Source organism: Lynx canadensis, chromosome B2, assembly GCF_007474595.2.
Source record: "Lynx canadensis isolate LIC74 chromosome B2, mLynCan4.pri.v2, whole genome shotgun sequence".
NCBI lineage: Eukaryota > Metazoa > Chordata > Mammalia > Carnivora > Felidae > Lynx > Lynx canadensis.
Genome location: NC_044307.1, coordinates 132152932 through 132175638, shown reverse-complemented (window position 1 = coordinate 132175638; position 22707 = coordinate 132152932). Strand labels below are relative to the sequence as shown.

Sequence of the window (22707 nt, the reverse complement as noted above, 5' to 3'; positions counted from 1 at the left end):
TCTTCATTTATGTTCATTAAACCTATCATTAATTATTTCCTTATGTATTAAATTTTCCAAGTATCATTATATGACCAACAGACGTTTTGCGATTTCCAGCCCTCCCTACTCGAGCAAATCCCAAATTCTCCCAGTTTTTGTCTTCAAACTCTACCCTGATCACTTTACCAAAACAGTTTCTTAAAATATTTAAGACAGCTGCAGAGTTGAAGATATCCGTTGTGACTTTGAGAAGAATTGATTTTTGATTGTCTAAAGTAGCCTGTATTTAAAAGAAGGCAGATCTCATTCATGACCCCTTTTAAATTCTTCCCCTTAATGGGGCGCCTGGGTGGCTCAGTCGGTTGGGCGTCCCACTTCAGCTCAGGTCATGATCTTGCCGTCTGTGAGTTCGAGCCCCGCGTCGGGCTCTGTGCTGACCGCTCAGAGCCTGGAGCCTGTTTCAGATTCTGTGTCTCCCTCTCTCTCTGACCTTCCCCCGTTCATGCTCTGTCTCTCTCTGTCTCAAAAATTAATAAATGTTAAAAAAAATTGTTTTTTTTTTTTAAATTCTTCCCCTTAGGGAAAGACAGTCCCATAGGTCCACTCTGAGAAATAATTAGATTTAGTTTAGACCCAAAGCAAACCTAATAGTGAATACTATGTAATATCTACTACTTTTATTCAAATATTAGGATAGAAAACTATCCTTCATAAGACCTCTTAGATGTATTACCTCCTAGATATTAGATGCCTTGAATGTTTAGAAAAAATCCATACTGAGTACTCATTAAATAAATGTTGATTGAGCAGCAACTATATGTCATGCATTATTCTAGATACTGAAGACTCAAACTGAGTAAGACATAACCTACTCCCCCAAGGAAATCACTGTGTAGTACCAGAAACAGAAGATTTGACATACTGCAGTAGAGTGTGCAAAAATACATTAGAAGTACCGTGTAACAAAAGGGGCTGATCGGTTGTGCCTAGAAAGTCACAGAAGGCTTCAGAGTCTTGAAGAAATAATTATTTCAACGTTGGGCTAGAAAAGGGTGATCTCACAACCAAAGAGAGTTGCATGTGCAGGAACACAGAGCAGATAAACGCCATGATATTCCTAGGAACTGGAAGGAGTTTGGGATTGCTGGGGTATAGAGCCTGCGGAGAGGAGTGGCAGGGGATCTGATCTTATGTGCCCTACTCAAAACGCTGAAGGGCGGGGCGCCTGGGTGGCGCAGTCGGTTAAGCGTCCGACTTCAGGTCACGATCTCGCGGTCTGTGAGTTCGAGCCCCGCGTCGGGCTCTGGGCTGATGGCTCAGAGCCTGGAGCCTGTTTCCGATTCTGTGTCTCCCTCTCTCTCTGCCCCTTGCCCGTTCGTGCTCTGTCTCTCTCTGTCCCAAAAATAGATAAACGTTGAAAAAAAAAAAAACAAAACGCTGAAGGGCCTTGTAAGCAATAGCCAAGAGAGCAAATGAGGGCTTTTAACTTTTAGCAGGCAAGAGACATGTTCATCAAATAAACCCTTAGTAAAATATGGCAAGGTAACATAACTGATAAATGCATGCTTGTTCTAAGCCCTGTTGAGTATCATTTAAAATGCAGTTATGTCTTATTATGTTGTTTTTTTGGTTTGTTTTTTCTTACACTTTTAAACATTGACCTCTCGTCTTTTCAGTGTTTTCCAAGGCATAGACTAGACGCAGCTCATATGTAAGACCACAGTCTAAAAAGACCGTTCAACACTACTTGACTCATCTTACTATACTTCCCTAGTAAATAGATTTTTCCACTTTCTGAAGAGATGGTCTTAAAAGTCTTCTGTATCTTCCTGCTCCCCACTGATGGCAGTCTTGCCTCACATGTGCAAAACAGATACCTCAGATTTGAAGCATCTCATCTTTCCATCACCAACCTGAGCCGTCTGCCTGCATCGGTACCCACATGCCTCCTTCAGCAAATTGTCATTGAGCACCTTCTGTGTGCCAGGCACTGTTCTAAGTATTTGAGATGCCCTTGTGGAACTTAAATTCTAGTTATAAGACAGCCGGTAGAGAGATGGTAAACAATAAGCAGAAGTAAAACATCTACTAAGTTAGGAGCTGGAAAAGTAAAGCAGGGTAAGGAGGATTAAGAGGGCATTGGCTGGGCAGGATGGCATGCAATATTTTTATGGAGAAGTTAACATCTGAACAAAGAGTTGAAAGAGATGTGAAAGTCATGCAGCAGGTGTCATGGAGAGTAATATTCACGTAGAAAGCACACTCAGTGCAAAGACCCTAAGTCAGAGGTGTGCTGGGTACATTTGAGGAATAGCGAGGAGCCAGGTTTGCTAAAGTAGAATAAGCAAAGAGGAGAGAAGTAGGAGATGAAGTCAGAGAGCCGGTAGGGGAGGAGATGGTCTGATTCGAGGGTAAGAGAGAATAGGGTTTTATTTATTTATGAACAAACACTTATCTAACACAGAGGGGTTAAGTCACTTGTCCAAGGTCACATAGCTAGCAAAAGTGGTGGCGGGTTTCAAACAGCTGCTCTGCCTCCCCAGTCCGTGCTTGTAAGCACAGCACACAGCTGCCTCTGCATTGCTGGTAGGACTTGCAGCAACGTTTATTTATTAGAGAGACAGAGACAGAGCGTGAGCATGGGAGGGACAGAGAGAGAGAGGGAGACACAGAATCTGAAGCAGGCTCCAGGCTCTGAGCTGTCAGCACAGAGCCTGACGCGGGGCTCGAACTCACAAACTGCGAGATCATGACCTGAGCTGAAGTTGGAAGCTTAACTGACTGAGCCACCCAGGCACCCTGGTAGGACTCGTATTTTGAGCAGTTTTGCTGCAAAGAGCAGAGAAAAGGAAGAGTATGAGAACAAGAGGGGTTTTTTGTTGTTTTTCCTTTCATATGGGAGAAATAAAGGAATGGTTCATTAAAGACAGAACAACTAGTAAAGCAAGAGAGGAGAGAGTGTAAAACAACGCTGAAGTGTAGGCATTGGTCGTAGGTGGGCATTGGGATGCTTCCTCAGTAGCAAAAAGCAGGAAGGCACAGTATGTTCCCTCCCTTCTGTCACAGCCGGGGGAGTGTCCCTTTTCTTTCAAAAGCCAGCCTTTCCACTTGTCATGGGTGCCATCCGTTCTCCTACTCTCTCAAGGGCATTCCTCTTGTAACACATGACCACATAAATATGTCTTAGTATCACCCATCTGTAGAAACACTCCCCTGCATTCCACCTCCATCCACTTCCTTACCCCTCCGCTCTCGGCCTTTCTGGTGGGGTTTTGGTCCTCACCGTGCCACCAAAATAAGGTTTCAAAATGCTGTTAATGACCTACTTCGTGCCAGTGGTCCCTGAGGGCTCTTTTTTTCTCATCTATGCTTCCTAAATGAGTTCATCCAGTCGTAGAGCTCTAAGTAGCACTTATGCGCTGATGACTCTCAGACGCATGTCCCTGGTCCAGACATGCCCCTTCAGCTCCCGTCTCAGACCCACACACCCAGTTCTGCCACTTCACACATATCTGGACTCCACCTCCCCTTGGATACCTAGCTTATGGAAAACTCTGGTTTCCCATAGGCTGCGCTCCCACCCACCCCAAGCCCTCCCCATCTTATAGTCTGCCTCTCTCGTGTGTAGTTTCTCAGACCAGAGGTCTAGGACTCTTCCAGATTTGTCTCTTTGTCCACACGTCCACACCATCACTGAAGTCTTGCCAGTTCTACCTGCCAGCTCTATCTTGCCAGATATTCCAAATCTTCTGCTACGTACTGTTGCCACTGACCCAACCAGAGTACAGCCCACCCCTTACCTGGACTCTTACAGAACTCCTTAACCTTTGCTACCTAATAGTTCATCCCCCATGCAGGAGCCAAAGAGATGTCTAAAGTATAAGCGAGTACAAATGAAATCACGCCTAAAACCCATGGATGGCTTCCCCCCATAACCACAATAAAAATCCAGATTCCTGCCATGTCCCTCCAGACCCTACACGATCTGGTCCCTGCCTACCTCTGCAATCTGACTTCCACTCTCTACCCCTACATTACAGTACCCTTCCGCCACGCCAGCCTTCTTTGTGCCCTTCAGACATTTTAGGCTTGTTTCAAGCGTGTTTCAAGAGCTTGCATTTACTTACTGTTTCTTCTGTTTGGATGCTCTTCCTGCTTCTCCTTTGCTGAGTGGCCTCCTTCCCATCGGTCATGTTTTAACTCATATGTCTCAGCTGCCTTGTGTCATTATCTGTACCATCTGATTTATGTGTTTATTGTGTGTCTCCCCTTGTTCGAATGTCAGTTCATTAAGGCTAGTTTGTTTTATTCACCGCTGACCGCCCCCCCCCCCAGCACACTGATGAGTACCTGCCAGGTGGCACTAAGTGACTGATGAATGTAGCATATAATATGTGAAATCTTGTTTGTCCTAATTAGTTTTAAGATGTTTTTGAATGTATCATTGTTATGTACCTTCTAGACCTACTATTGTACACAGATTCTTAATTAAGGCAACAATAGAAGAAAGGATGCAAGCCATGCTGAAAACTGCTGAGAAGAGGTAGGTAACGCTTTATCCAAGCCCCTGGGCGTTTCCTGTTTACATGACATCGTGTGAGTGTTTGGGACTTCTTCACTTAGATGACCACTTAGTCAACCAAAAAATATTAAGTGCAAATACTTTTTAAAAGCAAGATGGGACATTTTACCCCGTGTAAAATGTCCCAGTTAATGCTCTGGCATCCTATATTTGATTTAATTTGTTAATAGGGATTGTAATGTGTAAAAATATTTAAACGTCCTACTTTTCTTTGCCGTACTGGATTACTTTTTAAAGAAATCTATCTTTATGCCCCACCTGACAGCCTTAGTCTGGTATCTGTGAAAGGAAACTTATAGTGTTTCTTTATACATCACACAACTTAGTTACATACACAGAGGAAGATCTGGACTTAAAACTCAGCTGGGAATTGTGAGATTAGTTCCAAAGGCACAACAGAAGCAGAGAGACCAGAGTAGCCTTAATTTTAAAAACTTAACTTTAGAATTATAAAACTTTCTAATATTGATTCTATAATTTCCTATAAAGTCATTTTGAAAATATAAACCAATGGCTTACTGCATCCTTATGAAATAGGTAATGGTTGGAAGATACAAAAGAATAATTGCCCTAGAAGGGGTGTCTCTACAGAGGTAGTGTGCATAGCAAAGAAACCATTTGAAACCAGAAGTTTCCTTCCATCTGTGGTTTAATGGGAAGGGAAGAGTCTGCCTTGAAAGCCGTCTGCATCAGACATGAAGGCTTTTTGTTCATGTTTCCATGTGGAACAGAATTCAGTGATTATAGTTAAGCCACTTAAATGACATACCAGTTAGAAGAGCTGTTGAAATTCTCTTGAAATACACTAACTTTTGATAGTAAGAAGGTAAATTGTAAGGTGAGAGCCTTCGTAGCTGTTGGCATGGGTTTTATTTCTTTGTTTTATTAATCATGGAGAGAAAAGACATTTTATAACAAAGCCTGAAAATACTGTATGGAAGGCTTCCCTAAGTTTGACAAGAAGTAATAATGATCCTGTCACCAACTTTCTACTCAGAGTTTCTGGCTCACTTACAAACACTTATCAACAAATAACGGTTTTACATTATAAGAATATTATATTCTTATCTCATAATGTCTTAGATTATTACAGGACTAGAGCGAAATATAAGACAAATATAATCATTTATTCCTTGGTTTCTTTCTGACTCTACTCACTTGGAAAATCCTGCAGTCACACGAACTCATCGGTGAAGCATCCAGAGGCCTCTGTCTTAACCTTGGCTGATCTGGCAGACCTGTTTACCAAAGAAACTGAAGAACTTGAATGAAGTACACTTGATTCAGTCCACAGACTTTAATGTATTTAAATTTTTTCATAGCTTATAGAGCAAAGTTATAAGTAAAAACTCCAGTAGATGTCAGTAAATACACTGTTCTTCATTGAATGAATTTCTTTCTTTTTTTTAGTTGTACAGTGTCCTAGCAGTTACTGAGTCCTTTCCAATATCTTGTTTCCAAAAGATCTATAAAGATTTTTAATTTTACACTCCTAATAAAACATTTATTTTTTGCCCCAAAGAATATCTGTATCTGATAAGGCGAGGGAATTAAGAGAGGTAACGTGTACTTTTTTTTTTTTTTTTTTTTTTTTTTATAAGATCAGTCTTAAAAAGAGTTGGAGGAAGGGAAAAAAGTAAAGTGATCTGGTTTTATAATGACCTAGTATATCTGACCCACATAAATCTCAGTTTTGGAAGGGCCTTCGGTATCTTTAGCACATGATTCACCAATATCTTGCTAGTAGTATGTAAAGTACATGGTGAATTATATTAACTCCTAGTTATTTGAGTAGTTTTAGACTGTAACTCCATGCATAGTAACTTTACAGTAATACAACTCCTAACAATAAGTTAATATTAGGCAAGTAATTCCTTTCTCTGTGTGTTGCTACTAAAAATTGAAACATTGAACACTTATTTCTATGATGTGTTAGGTAGTGTCAGCGTAAGCAGTGAACTTTAGCATTTTAAGTATATTCATATTTACCGTAAAATGATCTAAACTGCTTTCTCTACTTTTAATTTTTCTTATCGTTAAGTTTTTACTTGTTTTAAGATCGATGTGTCTGTAAATATTGCAAGTTTTATAATTTTAGTTCTTAATCATTATAACATGGAAATTATGGCAGGGTTTTGTGGGGTTTTTTTAGGTTTTTTTTTTGTTTTGTTTTTTATCATTATTATACTGATGTTTTGGGTTCTTTTCCTTTCCCGTGTTCTTGGGAAACTAGACTTTTAACCACTGGTATCTAACTTTGTGATAATTTGTTATTTTATTTCACTAGGACTTCTCTCAAGGACTAGTATTTGATCTTTGGAACAAGAGAATGTCATATTTACATAAGCAAATAATTGCAACTGATAACAACTGAGTGTTTCTTCTTCTGTGAAGAATTAATGGACTTTGAAGTCACTAAAGAAGGAGTAGCTTGTTTTATCCTAGCCATTTGATGTAATACAGAGGTTCTTGTTTTGTTTTCTTTGAGCCTTCAGAGTTTTAAATGACCCTCAGGACTCATTAGCTCCTACTCAGCTGCCCAGAAAACTGTAATAGAAATATCCCTTATATCATATTTGTCCAAGAAGCTTTGGTGCTTAGTTAAGGTGCATTTTCTTATTCTAGGTTTATAGGGTGACATAATTCAACTGAAGAAAACACACACATGTTTTTGGTGCTTATTCCTCAGTTGAAGGAAGATATGCATCAATTCTTTTATATGAAATTAAACAAAACTATTATTTTTGTAGCTCTTGTTACAAAGAGCTTTCCTACACATTCACATTCAGCTTTAATTTGCCCAATAATCCTGTGAAGTTGATATAACTATTATCATTCCTGTTTTGAAGTTGGAGAACCAAGGTTCAGAAATACAGAGAGCCATGCTTGTGACACGTAGCAAGGAAGCAGTGGAACCCAGGTCCCCTACTCCACATCTCATGGTCTTTCTGTAAATCCTGTGTCATACTGAGATTCAGAAGGCCCATGGTTGTAATTTAATGATGAGCATGTTTCAGTATTTCTGTTTGTTTCCTAGTATTCCTTTTTGAGCTAAAGTTTTAGGGAAAACAATTTGATATGCTTCAATTTTGTAAAAAAAGAAAAAATATATATATATAAATATACCTATCTGTATTAGAAAAAAAAACCGTTCTTATTTATTTCTGTAAGATATCATTAATTAAATAAATATTTTAGTGGAAATTGAAACTTGGGGATTTATTAATTTCTGAGCCGCAGAACATACACTATGTTTTTTGTTTTGGTCTCTCAACAAAAGATGTCAAAATTGTTTATACTATAGAATTCCATATTTTATAGACATTTATTTCTTCAAAACAGTTGTGGAAATTCTTCCAGACAGTTGTTCAAAAGAAATACATATTTAATCCCCACGTCTTCTTGGCTGCAAGCAAAGGGCTTTTTTGCTTCCATCCTCTTTCATTTTATATTTTCTAAACTATCACTGTGCTCACAGTAGTTGTTCTTTAGTGGGTGCTGTACTAATGAACCAGCGAGAAAAAATGAGATAGTACCAATCCTTAAAGAGCTTAAACGTATTTGGATCTGAGGAAGAATGAATCCAAGTGAGCTTGTTAGGACTGAAAAGATAGAGTTACATACAGTGTAAAAGACATGTGCCTAATTCCATAATCTTTTATTCAAACCCAGATAGCTTTGCTATGTTTATTGTAGCTTCAGCTTTTCTCTTTGCACGTGATTTTAGCAGAATGATTCTTCCATTTGGTTTTTTAGGAATTCATCCTTTTCATGTCATATTAATAATAACAGACTAAAAACTATTGACATGAGAATTCAACACGTAACCACAAATACTTTACAAATAGTTATCAAACTAACAGTACTCATCAAAATATTTAGGAATGGAATTTAACAATGCAAGATTAATTAGTCATCAACTTAAGCAACGCTTTCAAGTGGACAAAGGAACATATTGTCTTTTAAATCTTCTCTCATCTATTAGATTTAGTATATTAAAGATTTAGTGTGCTTGAATTCTTAATGTTTATTAAACTACAGAATAACCTTTGTGAAATGCAAAAATCACCTATGCTGAATGACCTCAGGCTTAAATAAACCGAATAAAAAGTGTCTTTCAGGGGCATCTGGCTGGTTCAGTCAGTAGAGCATGCAACTCTTGATCTTAGGGTCTTGAGTTTGAGCCCCATATTAGGTGTGGAGCCTACTTTAAAAAAAAAAGTGTCTTCCAGGTTTTCTAGAATTTAAACAAAATCCCCCAGTAATATGTCAATTCATAATTTTTAACTGGCATACCAAATAAAAATGAAATGTCATTAAAACAGTGCAGTGCAAGAAATGCATCTTGAACCTATCTATTCTGATAAAGAAAATCTAATCTTTCATAAAATTTCTTCAAAGTGGGATCAATTAACTATATTTTATAAAATTTATGAGAATCCCCATGTGCCTCTGTTCCATCGTGAAGCCCACAAGAGTGCTATCACATTAAGGGTTGAATATGAACCAGTCACAAGCCTTTCGTTAGAGGAGGGCTGTGCGGATAATTGATAACCCCAGGGGAACTCCGGATCTCATGATAGGTGTGCGGTGTTGCGTCTGAGTTAGAGAACACGCAGTATCACATACAGAAAATACGGGAACTTAAGTCTTCCCTTCAGCCAGCCTTTCAGGGACACACATATCTTGTCTTTGAAGGTCCCACACCATCCTGCGGACCCTATCCCATTATTTAGTATCAGTGACTCAAAACAGACTTTTTTACATTGAAACTGAATCCTTTGTGCTGCCGCCTATGTATGCAGGTTCTTTTTCTGGCAAGCTGGAAATAAAATTTAGCCTCCATTATCTGTATGATGATCTTTTGTACAGGTGTCTATTGTTATTAAGTTGTTCAGTAACCTTTTCTTTCTTCCTCCCAACCCGTCCCTTCAGTATTTTCTTAGTCTTTCTCCAACGCCCGTTGGCTGTTTCTCCAAAGCCCGGAAACGTGTTCTTACTTGTGCTCCACACCCCAGATAGAGCCTGGTCAAGGAACAGTTTTGTCCAAGGACCAATTTTGTACGTGTGAAGTCTTTTCAGATCTGTGATTCGTATGCCAGTATAAAACTGATCACTGACAACCCCTCCGGTGCCTTCTGGAGAAAACATTTATGCCCAAATTTCCTTAGAAATCTAGTTCCCCGTCGCTTTATTAATAATTTATTTAGAGTATGTCTACTGAGACTATCCGTGTTTATCTTCCTTCAAGACCATTTAGTTTATATTTACCACTTCCCTAATTCTGTACTCGGAACTACAAAGGCACCTTATGCCCCTTCTGTTTCCCAGCTTCCTATAATCAAATGAGTGCTACAGCCAGTTATCTTTTCAGACTCTTCTTAAAAATTTCCATTGACTGGGGCACCTGGGTGGCTCAGTCGGTTAAACGTCCAACTCAATCTTGGCTCAGGATGCGGTCTCACAGTTCATGGGATCAAGCCCCATATCAGGCTCTGCCCTGAGCATGGGGCCTGCTTGGGTTTCTCTCTCCCTCTCTCTCTACCCCTCTGCCTGCCTCTCTCTCTCTCTCTCTCTCTCTCTCTCAAAATAAATAAACTTAAAAAAAAATGTCCATTGATTAAGATGAGAGCATTGTTCCCTGTTGACTGTGTTGAAAAGATTTTCCTTTGGCTGTCACAAAATGATATCTTTGGTAAATGCAAACCTATGTTTAAGAAGAGAATGTACTTCAATGCCTGATCTCACTTTATTGTATCAGAAGTTTATCAGCAATTAGTATAAACTGTTAAGCATCATTGTGGAATGCCGTACTTACTTAAAACTCCTCAATGCTTCTCACTTTTTAAGTCTCTAACTGATAACAGGTTACTGCTTTTATTCTGCAGGTGACCGTTTCCACCCCGCTCCCACATGATTGCTTACCGGCGTGATAGAATACAAATAAATACATAGCACTTCTGTCTTCCTATTGCAGACATCTAATTTATGCAATAAGTTCTTTTAAAGGGATGATTCTTTTACTTACAATCTTTATGCATACAGCAAAAGATTAGCAAGTTTCCCTCTTAAATGGTTTTGGTCTTTCAAGCATTAAGATGAAGATCTTTACTAAGTAAACCACTTTTTAATTCTCTCCTTCCTTCCTTCCACGGTTCCTACCTTTCTTCCTGTTTTGTTCTTATGTCTTAGTATCAGAAAAGCCGTTTATCCACTGCTACATAAAAGGGTACTGATCAGACCCCTGCCCAAACACTCCTAAGCTGGAGTCCGTGCACTTCCGGGGTGGGAGAAACTCCTTAGATGAGCTTCCAAGGGCAAACGCCCCTCCCCGAATGGTACACAGTCTGCAGCTCCCTGGAGAGAATTCAGTGCGCCTATAGCAGCCCAAACTAAGACACAACCCATAGAAACAAAAGCCCTAAGGTCCTCGGTAATTTTGATGCATATGAAGGTCCTGAGACCAAAAAGTTTGAGAACTACAGTAGCCTATTTTTAAAGTATCTTCAGGGCGCCTGGGTGGCTGTCAGTTAAGCATCCGACTTCAGCTCAGGTCATGATCTCAACGATGAGGGGGTTCGAGCCCCACATCCGGCTCTCTCAAGTCAGCACAGAGCCTACTTCGGATCCTCTGTCTTCCTCTCTCTCTACCCCTCCCCCACTTGCACGTGCTTTTCTCTCTCTCTCTCTCTCTGTCTCAAAATAAATAAGCTTAAAAAAAATAAAATGTCTTCAATGTCTTGTTAAGAACAAGGCAGGGAATGGGCCAAATTTTTCTAGCCATGCTTGGAGTGAGTTTGCTGTATGTACCTTTTCATGGAGCATAGTCAAAGTGCCTGGTAAAGAGACCTACCCCCACAGCCGCAGCAGCAGCAGTGTTTGCAAGTTTGATGGGCCTTGTATAACAAGGTCTTCCATTTAATTTTGCATCATGCACTGTTTAAAAAAAAAAATGGTTGATTTGCATACAGCCGCTGACTTTTAAGCCAAATGCTGTCTCCATATGAATATGAAATAAACAGTGATACTCTGTGATCACAGAGGTAATTCTCACCTGTGATGTTGAGCTTTATGAGTCACCTCTGCTAGGCCATCGTCTGTTATTCAGTCAAATATGGATCTCTGTGTTGCTACAAAAGTATTTTGTAGATATGATTAAAGTCTATAATTCGCCAACCTAAAGGGAGATTATTCTGGATGACTTGGATGGGCTTGATTCCATCAGTAAAAGGGCCTTTAGAGGGGGCGCCTGGGTGGCTCAGTCGTTTGGGTGTCCAACTTCAGCTCAGGTCATGATCTAACGGCTTGTGCCTTCTAGCCCCTCCTCTCCTCTGGCTCTGTGCTGAGGGCTCAGAGCCTGGAGCCTGCTTCGGACTCTCTGTCTTCCTCTGTCTACCCCTCCCCCGCACATGCCCTGTCTCTCTCTTCTCAAAAATAAAAACATTTTTAAAAATTTTAACATCGGGGCGCCTGGGTGGCTCAGTCGGTTAAGCGTCCGACTTCGGCTCAGGTCACGATCGCGCGGTCCGTGAGTTCCAGCCCCATGTCGGGCTCTGGGCTGATGGCTCGGAGCCTGGAGCCTGCTTCCGATTCTGTGTCTCCCTCTCTCTCTGCCCCTGCCCCATTCATGCTCTGTCTCTCTCTCTGTCTCAAAAATAAATAAAACGTTAAATATATATATATATATATATATATATATTTTTTTTTTTTTTTTTAATTTTAACAAAAAAGGAGGGAGCCTTTAGAGAAGAAGTGAAACTTCCAGGGGCGCCTGAGTGGCTCAGACCGTTAAGCATCCAACATCCGCTCACACGGTTTGTGGGTTCGAGCCCCGCATCGGCTCTGTGCTGATGGCTCAGAGCCTGGATCCTGCTTCCTGCTTCGAATTCTGTGTCTCCCTCTCGCTCTCGCTGCCCCTCCCCCACACTCTGTCTCTCTCAAAAATAAACAGTAAAGAAAAAAATTTTTTTAATAAAAATAAATGCAACTTCCCCCCCCCCCCCCCCAAATTCCATCTGTGGACAGCAGCTTCCATTCATGGCTGAGAGTTCCTGCCTGCACTACAGACTTTGGACTTGCCAAACCAGCCTCGCAACCACAAGCCGATGCCCTGCAACAGGTCCCTTAATGTCTCTCCCACTGGTTTTGTTTCCTCTGACCGAACCTTCACACATCACCCTCGGGTGCCATTTTTAAATAACATTGTAATATGTCTTAGAAAATATACCCAAAAATGTTTAGACATGACCTGAATGTTGATATAGATTAAAGTTTGCGGGGGGGGGGGGGGGGGGAGCCTTTAAGATGAGTACCACCGGTGTCCACGACGGCATCCAGTGTGGCAGGCACGCATTCCGGGAGCAGGCAATGCGATCCATGAAGCTGTGGAAAGAAGGTATTGGAACTTATATTGAGCGGAAGGATTATTTATAAAGGAGAAATTCGGCGCTCCTGAGAGGTTCAGTCGGTTAAGCGTCCAACTCTTGATTTCGGCTTAGGGTGTGATCTCATGGGTTCCTGAGTTGGAGCCCCGCGTTGGGCTCTTCAGAGATGCACAGAACCTGCGTGGGATTCTGTCTCCCTCTCTCTGCCCCTCCCCAGCTTGCTCTCTAGGTCTCTGTCGAAGTAAATAAAAATAAAGGTAAAAAAAAAAAAAACAAAAAGAAACCCTTTAAAAAAATAAAATAGTTAAAAAAAAAAAATCAAGATCAGCCCTATAAATGCAGAGAACAAACTGATGGTTGCCAGAGGGGAGAGAGTATGGATATTGAGCAACATTTGGCGAAGGGATGTGAGAGATACAGGCTTCCAGTTAATGAATGAATGAGTCGTGAGAATAAAAGGTACGACATAAAGAAGAAACTCAGTGATATATTAGCGATGTAATGGGAGAGATGTTTACACTTGTGAACATAGCATAATTTATAAACTTGACGAATCACTAAGTTGTACACGTGAAACTAATGTAACATCATGTGTCAACTATGCTCAAATAAAATAAAATCACAAAATAACCACTTAGAGTTAAGCCCATGAAAAGTTATGACCTCGGCCCCAACAACTTGAAAGGTAATAAGTGCTTCTACCCAACTCTATCTCCTGCTTATTCATCACCTGGCACAGAGGACTGCCCTTCTCCCAGCTTCTTGCACACTCACTCTCATCTCTGGGATTTGTAAGTAATAAATCTTGTGGCTTAGAAAAAAAAAAAAAAGATTAATTTTAATGTAAACTATGGACTTTGGGCAATAATGTGTCTATATAGGCATATTGACTGTAACAATAGTAAAACAATATATGTTTATCTATTGTAACAAATTTACCACTCTGGCGTAGGATGTTGACAGCAGGGAGGTTGGGGGCAGGTAGGAGCAATATGGGAATTCTGTATTTTCTGCTCAATTTTGCTGTGAATGGCTCAAAACAATAAAGTCTATTTAAAAAAAAACATGCACACACAGATATAGCATTTCACACTTACTAGGATCACTGTAATAAAAAAAATAATGACAAATTTGGTGAGGAGGTGGAGAAAGGGGAAATCTTTTGCACCACTGGTGGGAATGCAAACTGGAGCAGCCACTCTGGAAAACGGTATGGAGGTTCCTCAAAACATTAAAAATAGAACTATCCTATGACCCAACAATAGCACTACTAGGAATTTATCCGAAGGATACAAAATTGCTGATTCATAGGGGCACGTGCACCCCAATGTTTATAGCAGCACTATCAACAATAGCTAAATTATGGAAAGAGCCCAAATGTTCATCAACTGATGAATGGACAACAGAATACTACTCAGCAATGAAAAAGAATGAAATTTTGCCATTTGCAAGAACATGGATGGAACTGGAGGGTATTATGCTAAGTGAAATAAGTCAGAGAAAGGCATATCATATGATTTCACTCACATGTGGAATTTGAGAAACTCAACAGATGAACATAGGGGAAGGGAAGGAAAAGTAAGATAAAAACAGGGAGACAAGCCATAAGAGACTCTTAAATACAGAGAACAAACAGGGTTGATGGGGGGGGGGGGGCGTGGGCAAAGGGGAGGGGAAAATGGGTGATGGACATTGAGGAGGGCACCTGTTGGAATGAACACTGGGTGTTGTATGTAAGAGATGAACCACTGAGTTCTCCCAAAGCCAAGACTACACTTTATGTTAACTAACTTGAACACAAACTTAAAAAAAAAAAAAAGAAAGAAAGAAAGAAAAATGATACAAACAATTCTTAGGAGAATAGCAAGTTGTCCACAGTTTTCTTTAAAAATGTATTGGGACTAAAGTAATTAGCAAAAGTGCAACTTGATTCAAAAACAATTGGTAAATCAAAGAAGATCTCAATAATACATCTTAGCCATCCAGTGCTACTGCAAGACACAGAAATAAAATGTGATACACATAATATATATACGTGTGTGTGTGTGTGTGTGTGTATAACCAGAGCCTTCCTACATTGCTGGTAGGAATGAAAAATGGTAAAGCCACTTTAGAAAATTCTTTGTTTATTTAAAAAGTTAAGCATGTGGGGCACCTGGGTGGCTGAACGGGTTGAGCATCTGATTCTCAGTTTTGGCTCAGGTCATGATCCCAGGGTTGTGGGGCTGAGCCCAACATCGAGCTCCGTGCTGAGTATGGTGCCTGCTTAGGATTCTCTCTCTCTCTCTGTCTCTCTCTCTCTCTCTCTCTCTCCCCTTCTGCCCCTCTTCCCCACCTTGCACTCTCTCTCAAAATAATTTTTAAAAAATTAAAAAATAAAAAGTTAAATATGCACTTACCAGCTATACCACTCCCATGTATCTACTAAAAAGAAAAAAATATATATATATATATATATATATATATATATATATCCATACAAAGACTTGCATATGAATAGTCTGGCAGTTTTACAAATTGTTAAACACAGAGTTACCATATGACCCAGCAGTTCCCTCATAGGTGTTAGTTTGCTATGGCTGCCATAACAAAATACCCCAGACTGACTGGCTTACACATGAGAAATTTATTTCTCACAGTTCTACAGGCTGGAATTTGAAAGACCAAGATGTTGGTAGGTCTGGTTTCTTCTGAGGCCTCCCTTTGGCTTGTAGACAGCTGGCTTCTGTCTACACGGTTTCTCTTCTGAGTGCCTGCACCCCTGGTGTCTCTCTTCTAAGGACACTAGTCATTTTAGAGTATAGCTTCACCCAAAAATTTGTTGTTACCACCATTATTTACAGTAGGCAAATGTCCATCAACTGGTAAATGGACAAACAAAATGTAGGATGTACTTACAGTGGAATATTATGTAGATATAAAAAGATACACGCTACAAAAGGGTGAATCTTAGCAACACTGTGCTAAGGGAAAGACCCAGTAATATAATAGGGTATACTTCTATTTACAGGAAATATCAAGAGTAGTCCAATCTGCGGACTCAAAAAGTGCATTTGTGCTCAACCCCAGAGGAGCTGGGGTACATGGAGTGACTGTTAATGGGTATGAGGTTTCTTTATAGGATGATGAAGATGTTCTAAACTTAGGTCATAGTAATGGTTGCACAACTCTGTGAATACACTAAAAAACACCCAATTGTATACTTTATTTTTTCAAGTTTACTTATTTATTTATTTTGAAAGAGAAAGCACGAGCGTGGAAGGGGCAGAGAGAGAGGGAGAGAGAGAGAATCCCCAGCAGGCTCCATGCTGTCAGTGCAGAGCCCAACAACCATGAGACCATGACCTGAACCGAAGTTAATAGTCAGACCCTTAACTGACTTTACCAGTCTCCCCTTTAAATTATAGCTTTTGCGGTACGTGAATTCTATCTCCATAAAAATATTTTAAAACATTTTTTAACACAGTACAAAGCATTTTTTAAGTCATGTGGGATGCAAATCTTTGGCAGAGACTATTCTAGATTAAAAGGAGACAGATGGTCTTCAAAGTATAAGGCACACATTCTAGAGAATATTGTGCTGTGGGCCTGTGAATCTCACTGACACCTGGAAGCCACAGTTTAAGGGGCACCTGGGTAGATCAGTCAGTTGAGCGTCTGACTTAGGCTCAGGTCATATCTTGCGGTTTGTGAGTTCAAGCCCCACATCATACTCACTGCTGTCAGCCTGTCAGTGCAGAACTCACTTTGGGTCCTCTGTCCTCTTCTCTGTGCCCCTCCCCCACTTGTGCTCTTCCAAAAATAAATAAATATTTTAAATGTCGTAACACCTGGAATTACTGGCTATAGTTGCCATTCATCTGGAGAAATAGCCATGGAAATGTAATGACTAAACAACGTATTAAGTTCTTAGACATGAAACAACATGACTATTACCTTTCAAAAATTTGTTAACCTTTAGGATACGCTTATGAAAAGCCTTAATCTGGAACACTTGCCAGTTTTTAATTAAAGAATCATGTGGTCTTTCAACTCAAGTAATGACTACCCAATAATCAGGTAACTGGGTGCCTTACAACTGGGATTACCTGATTTTTGGTAACATTATTGGACTGTTTGTCTCTTTCCAGAAATACATCATAGCACAAATCTACCATTCACACTCCAATATTGACTTGAACAGTTAAACTATGAGGCTCTGATAAAGGAATACGATTGTGATATGAGCTATAGAATGAACTGTGAACAATGGCATAAAATCAGGGATTCTTAACGTCAGCACTACTGACATTTGGGGCCAGATAACTCTTGTGGGGGCTGTCTTGTGCATTATAAGATCTTCAATAGTATCCCTCACCTCTGCCCACGAGATGCCAGTAGCACATCCCACCCTGCCCCCCCAAGGTATGACACCCAAAATGTTTCCAGACATTAGCAAATATTTCTTAAGAGGCAAAACTGAGAACCACTGCAAGAAGTCAAGGAAGACTTAGTGAGTTTTCATGGTAATGACACAGATCATGTACCAAAAGAAAAAATTCATGTTTGACTTCTACTTCACTTCTATAAGCTCTGTTGATTTGAAATATCCAGAATATTGTATAAAAAGCAGTTCCGTTGATCGTACTAAATTTAGGTGACCATATTCTTTGCCAATTTTATTTGGAAGATTATCATATTTTGATCTAAAATTTGAATCCAATGCTGAAATGCCAGCTTGGAGCCACAGAAGGAACGTTTGTATTGTAGTAAAAGACTGTCCTTGGATACTTATAAATGGAAACATTTAAAAAAAACAACAGAAATGTAATTTTTTAATCAGTTTTACCACACAGTAAAAGATTTGCTATCTATTGACAGGGTTTGCAAATATACTAGAAGTCTTTTCACTAAGGACACCAACTCAGAATGGCAGAACTCACTTTCATTGTCCTTTTAGCCTATCAATTAAATCACCTAACAATGAAGGATATTGTCATTCAAGTTCTGATACATTGTTCTTCAAGGGTTTTAAAGACGAACTTACTGCATTCTGAAACTATGGTATGGATGGATATCTGCTCACACATTTTGATATGTCATAACATTAATATAATACCATTTTGTGACATAAATTTTCCCACTGAGCTTTCACCTGCTTCAAGAGGACCATAAACAGAACTGATAGTCTTTTAGAAGATGGGGTGAAATGGTTCCTAACTTTCCCTCCTTTCCCCTTCCCTCCCTCCCTTCCTTCCTCCCTCCCCACCTCCCCCTCTCTTTCCTTCCCTCCTTCCTCCTTCAACAAATGTCACTGAGACACTAAAGCTAAGATCCTACCCACCCTTTGTAATCACACTGCAGGCAAGTATGGATGTACTAGCATCTCCTAATAGGATGGGAGGGGTTACCAAGAATGCACCCCAGAATTCATGTCCATGGTGTTGGTTACAGATGCCCACTGAAGGAATGTTAACATCACAAGCAGTAAAGTCCTCCCCCAGAACTTTTAAAAAACAAAATACACTTCTTTTTTAAAAATTTTTTATTGTAATGTTTATTTATTTTGAGAAAGAGAGAGAGCACGCATGTGCAAGCAGGCAAGAGACAGAGAGAGAGAGGGGGAGAGAGAGGACCCCAAGCAGGCTCCACACTGTCAGCGGAGAGACCAATGTGGGACTCGAGCTCACAAACCACGAGATCATGACCTGAGCCAAAATCAGGAGTCAGATGCTAACCAACTGAGCCACCCAGATGCCCCTAAAATACACTTCTTAATTGGGAGTTTTGTTAACTAATAGTGTAGGAATAAACCTACTGGCTGTTTTCTGTATCTCAACTAATGGCACTCCATCTTTCCCTTGCTCAGGCCAAAGACCTTGCAGTCATCCTCACCCCTCACCTCTAATTCATCAGTTCACCCTCAAAATGCACCTGGACTCCAACCACTTCCATCACTTCCACTGCTACCACTTCATCCATGCCATGATCCTCTTAACTGGGTTATTGTGAGGGCCTCCTAGAGTCTTTTCCCAACACAGCCACCAGTGCAATCTTTTTAAGACATATGGCGGATAATGTCCCAGCTCTGTTTAAAATCTTCCCATGGTTTTTCAACTCACTCAGAGAGACACCTAAATCTTCATAAAGGCTGGAGGCCCCCGGTCATCTGAGCCTCTGTGGCCTCTGTCTTCATCCCTCACACCACCACCCCCCATCCCTCCATTCCATCCTCAGGAAGCTTCTTGTATTTAGAACATGTCAAGGCTGCTCCCTCAGGACCTTTGCAATGGCTGTTCCATCTGCCTATAAGAATCTTGCTCCAGATGTCCCTATGGCCCACTGCCTCACTTCTTTCCAGCCTCTGCTCCAGTGCCAGCTCATCAGTGAGGCCTTGAGCATTTTACACATATTTGCCCCCTTCCTGTCCACCACTGTCATTCTATCCCCTTATTTGTCTTCCCCAAGCTCTTATCACCATCTGACATATTCATTTTATATATTTCTTCTGTCTTCCTCAATAGAAAATAAGCTCCCTAAGAGCTGAAATTTTATTTTGTTCATTGCTATAGCCCAGCACCTGGTAAACAGCAGGAGCTCAATAGAGACTTGTTGAAAAAATGAATGAATAAGGTCTCATCTTACCATATTATAGATGGAGTTAGTACTCTTCTAAAGGCTTCCTATAGAAATGGGTGGGTTTAAAAAAGAAAAAAAAAACTTATCCCATAAGTAGAATATGGGATACATTTTAGTATTATAGATTCTAGTTTTTTGGACTAATTCCTGCTAATCAAGGTTTTGCCTTATAATCATGGCTTCAGCTTCAGCTTCAGGCAAAACATTTATCAGTGATGCCCTAATTTTTATTTCCACTCTTTAACTCTCCTTCTAGCCCCAAACCCTTGTTTCTAACTTGCCTTCGAGTATATCCGGCAGCACATCAGTTTGGAGTAAAGCTATTTGAGCTCTTGACTTGATCTGACATTATCATTAACAAGCAAGGTCTCCTTGAACAAAACAGCTTCCTCATGTGTAAAATAGAGAGGGGTTAGCTCAGCTGCTGTCAACAACATAATGAATTTCAATCACTAGAGACAATTGGGATGAGATGAGAATTATGCCTAAATGAAACCTTTATTTTCCATACTCTGATAGTCGGAAATCCCACAAGTAGTGTTGGAACAATTGAACATCCCCATGCAAAAAAAAAAAAAAAAAAAGAAAAGAAAAGAAAAGGAAAGAATCTGGTCCTAGATCTCATATACTTAACAAAAAGTTGCTCAAAATGGATCAGGCATAAATGTAAAACTCAGAATTCTACAACTCCCAGAATATAACATAGGAGAAATACAGATGAACTTGGGTACACGTGTTGATGAGTTTTTTGACACACACCGAAGGCACAATCCACAAAAGCAAGAATAGATGTACTTCATTAAAATTAAAAATTTTTGCCTGGTGAAAGACACTGTCCAGAGAATGAAAAGACAAGCCACAGACCAGGTGGAAATATTTGTAAAAGAAACATCTGATATCCAAAATATGCAAAGAACTCGTAAAACTCAGCAGTAACTAAACAACTGGTTAAAAAAATAGGCCAAAGACCTTAAGAGACACCTCACTGAAGATCTCCAGATGGTAAATAAGCATATGAAAAGATGCTCCACAACCTGTGTCATCAGGGAAATGCAAATGAAAAACCACAACGAGATGCCCACTACATACCTACTAGGTATGACCATTAGAATGGCCAAAATCCAGAACACTGACATGAAATATTGTTGAGGATGTGGAGGAAAAGGAACTCTGATTCATTGCTGGAGGGAATGCAGATTAGCACATCCACTTTGGAAGAGTTTGTCGATTTCTTACAAAACTAAACATGCTCTTATCATCTCATCTAGCGGTCCTACTCTAATGGCATTTACCTGAAGGAGTTCAAAGCTTATGTCCCCACAAAAACCCTCATATGATATTTATAGCAGCTTTATTCAAACTGGCAGAACTTGGAAGCAACCAAAGATGTTCTTCAGCATGTGAATGGGTAAATAAAACTGGGGTATATCCAGACAGGAAAATACTCTTCCAGGCTAAAACGAATGAGCTATATAGAACTTTTCAAACTTAGTAAGTGGAAGAAATGAGTCTGAAACGCTACAGACTGTATGACTCCAATATATGGTATTTTGAAAAAGGTAAAATTATAGAGGCAGCAAGAAGATCAGTGGTTACCAGGATCGGGGGGAAGAAGGGATGACTCAATGGAGCACAGGGGAATTTTACGGCAGTGAAACTATTCTCTATGACGCCACAATGGTGGATCCATATCATTACAAGTTTGTCCAAACCCACAGAATGTTTAGTACCACGTAAAGGATGGACTCTGGATGACAATGACGTGTCAGTACAGGTTCATGGGTTGTAACAAGTGTATCATCTAATGGGGGGTGTGGATATGGGGAAGGCTATACATGTGTGGGGGCAGGGTGTATATGGGAAATCTCTGGACCTTCCACTCAATTGTGCTGTGTCCTAAATTGAACTAAAAATAAAGCATATTAGAAAATAAATAAAAATATTAAATATATGTAGAAATATAAATATAGATGGGGCACCTGGGTGGCTCAGTCAGTTAAACATCCGACTCTTGATTTCAGCTCAGGTCATGATCTCACAGTTCGTGAGATTGAGCCTGGAGTTGGGCTCTGCACTGAAAGCACGGAGCCTGCATGGGATTCTCTCTACCTCTCTCTCTGCCCCTACCCGCCCCTCTCTCTCAAGATAAATAAATACACTTTTTAAATATTAAAAATAAACTAAACATATAGATAATAAATGGATGATAGATAGATATTCCTACATATTTCAGAGTCCAGCTCAAATGCCTTCCCATTTTTTATACCCCTCCCCAAGCCACTCCTTCCCCAACCCAGGCAAAGATTATAGCTACCCTTTGTGTTTTTACATGTACTTTGGTTTTACCTTTAACGTTTTATATGGTACTATATGTTAAAACTCTTCAGCTACATAGCTTCTCCCAAGAGATCATTATTTTTAATCCTCTAGGCAAAGGCACCGACTTTTTACACAGTAAAAAACTTAGCACAATTCAATAAATACTTATTATGGGCCTTACTGCAGCACTTAACTGTTTACTAATTTAATTCCAGGATTTTTTAACCTTCAGATGTTTGGTTATGTCCCTTAACTGACATCTGTTCTCTAAAGGCAGGTGCTATGGTCTCTCAGTTTCTCCCAGTGGCAAAATCTGGAGATTCTGGAAGACTTTCTGTAGTACATCTTTCCCAGATCCCTGTTAAAGAAGTTCTCTAAAAATACTCCCCCAACCAGACAATCTTCTCATTTCAAGTTCTTTATTTAGATTTGTTTCAGCTATAAAGCAACTTAATTTTATCACAAACAGATTCTGACTCTAAAAGGAAATCAAGAAGGTAATCAAGAAGAGTGTGAATGTCAGGCATATCTTTTTTTTTTTTTTTTTTTTAACTCATATTTACATCTGGCTCAGTGGAGACTTTGTATTCCGATGACTCTTATCCTTTGGACAGGAATGTACTGTGTCACTGGTTCCCCGAACTACAGCAAGATAACCTGCTTCAGAATCCTTTGGAGAGCTTGTTTAAACACAGATTGCTGGGTCCTGCCCTCAGAGTTTCTCATGCAGGCGGTCTGGGTGGGGACTATCTCTAACAAGTTCCCACATGATGCTGATCATGCTGGTCCAGAGACCACACTCTGAGAACCCCTAAGACACTC

The 22707-nt window shown here is 40.0% G+C and overlaps 1 protein-coding gene across 3 annotated transcripts in view; it reads left to right on the top strand.

Annotated features, from left to right (window-relative positions):
• SHPRH (SNF2 histone linker PHD RING helicase) overlaps window positions 1-7747 on the top strand; it is a 97030-nt gene extending 89283 nt beyond the window's left edge. For 2 of the 3 annotated variants that reach the window (XM_030316530.1, XM_030316531.1), the window contains exons 29-30: window positions 4445-4525; window positions 5739-7747. In XM_030316530.1, coding sequence (XP_030172390.1) covers window positions 4445-4525; window positions 5739-5835 — 178 coding nt within the window. In that variant the 3' untranslated portion in view covers window positions 5836-7747. The remainder of the gene's footprint in view (window positions 1-4444; window positions 4526-5738) is intronic. The other variant, XM_030316532.1, reaches the window with a different exon arrangement.
• Window positions 7748-22707: the final 14960 nt, after the last annotated feature.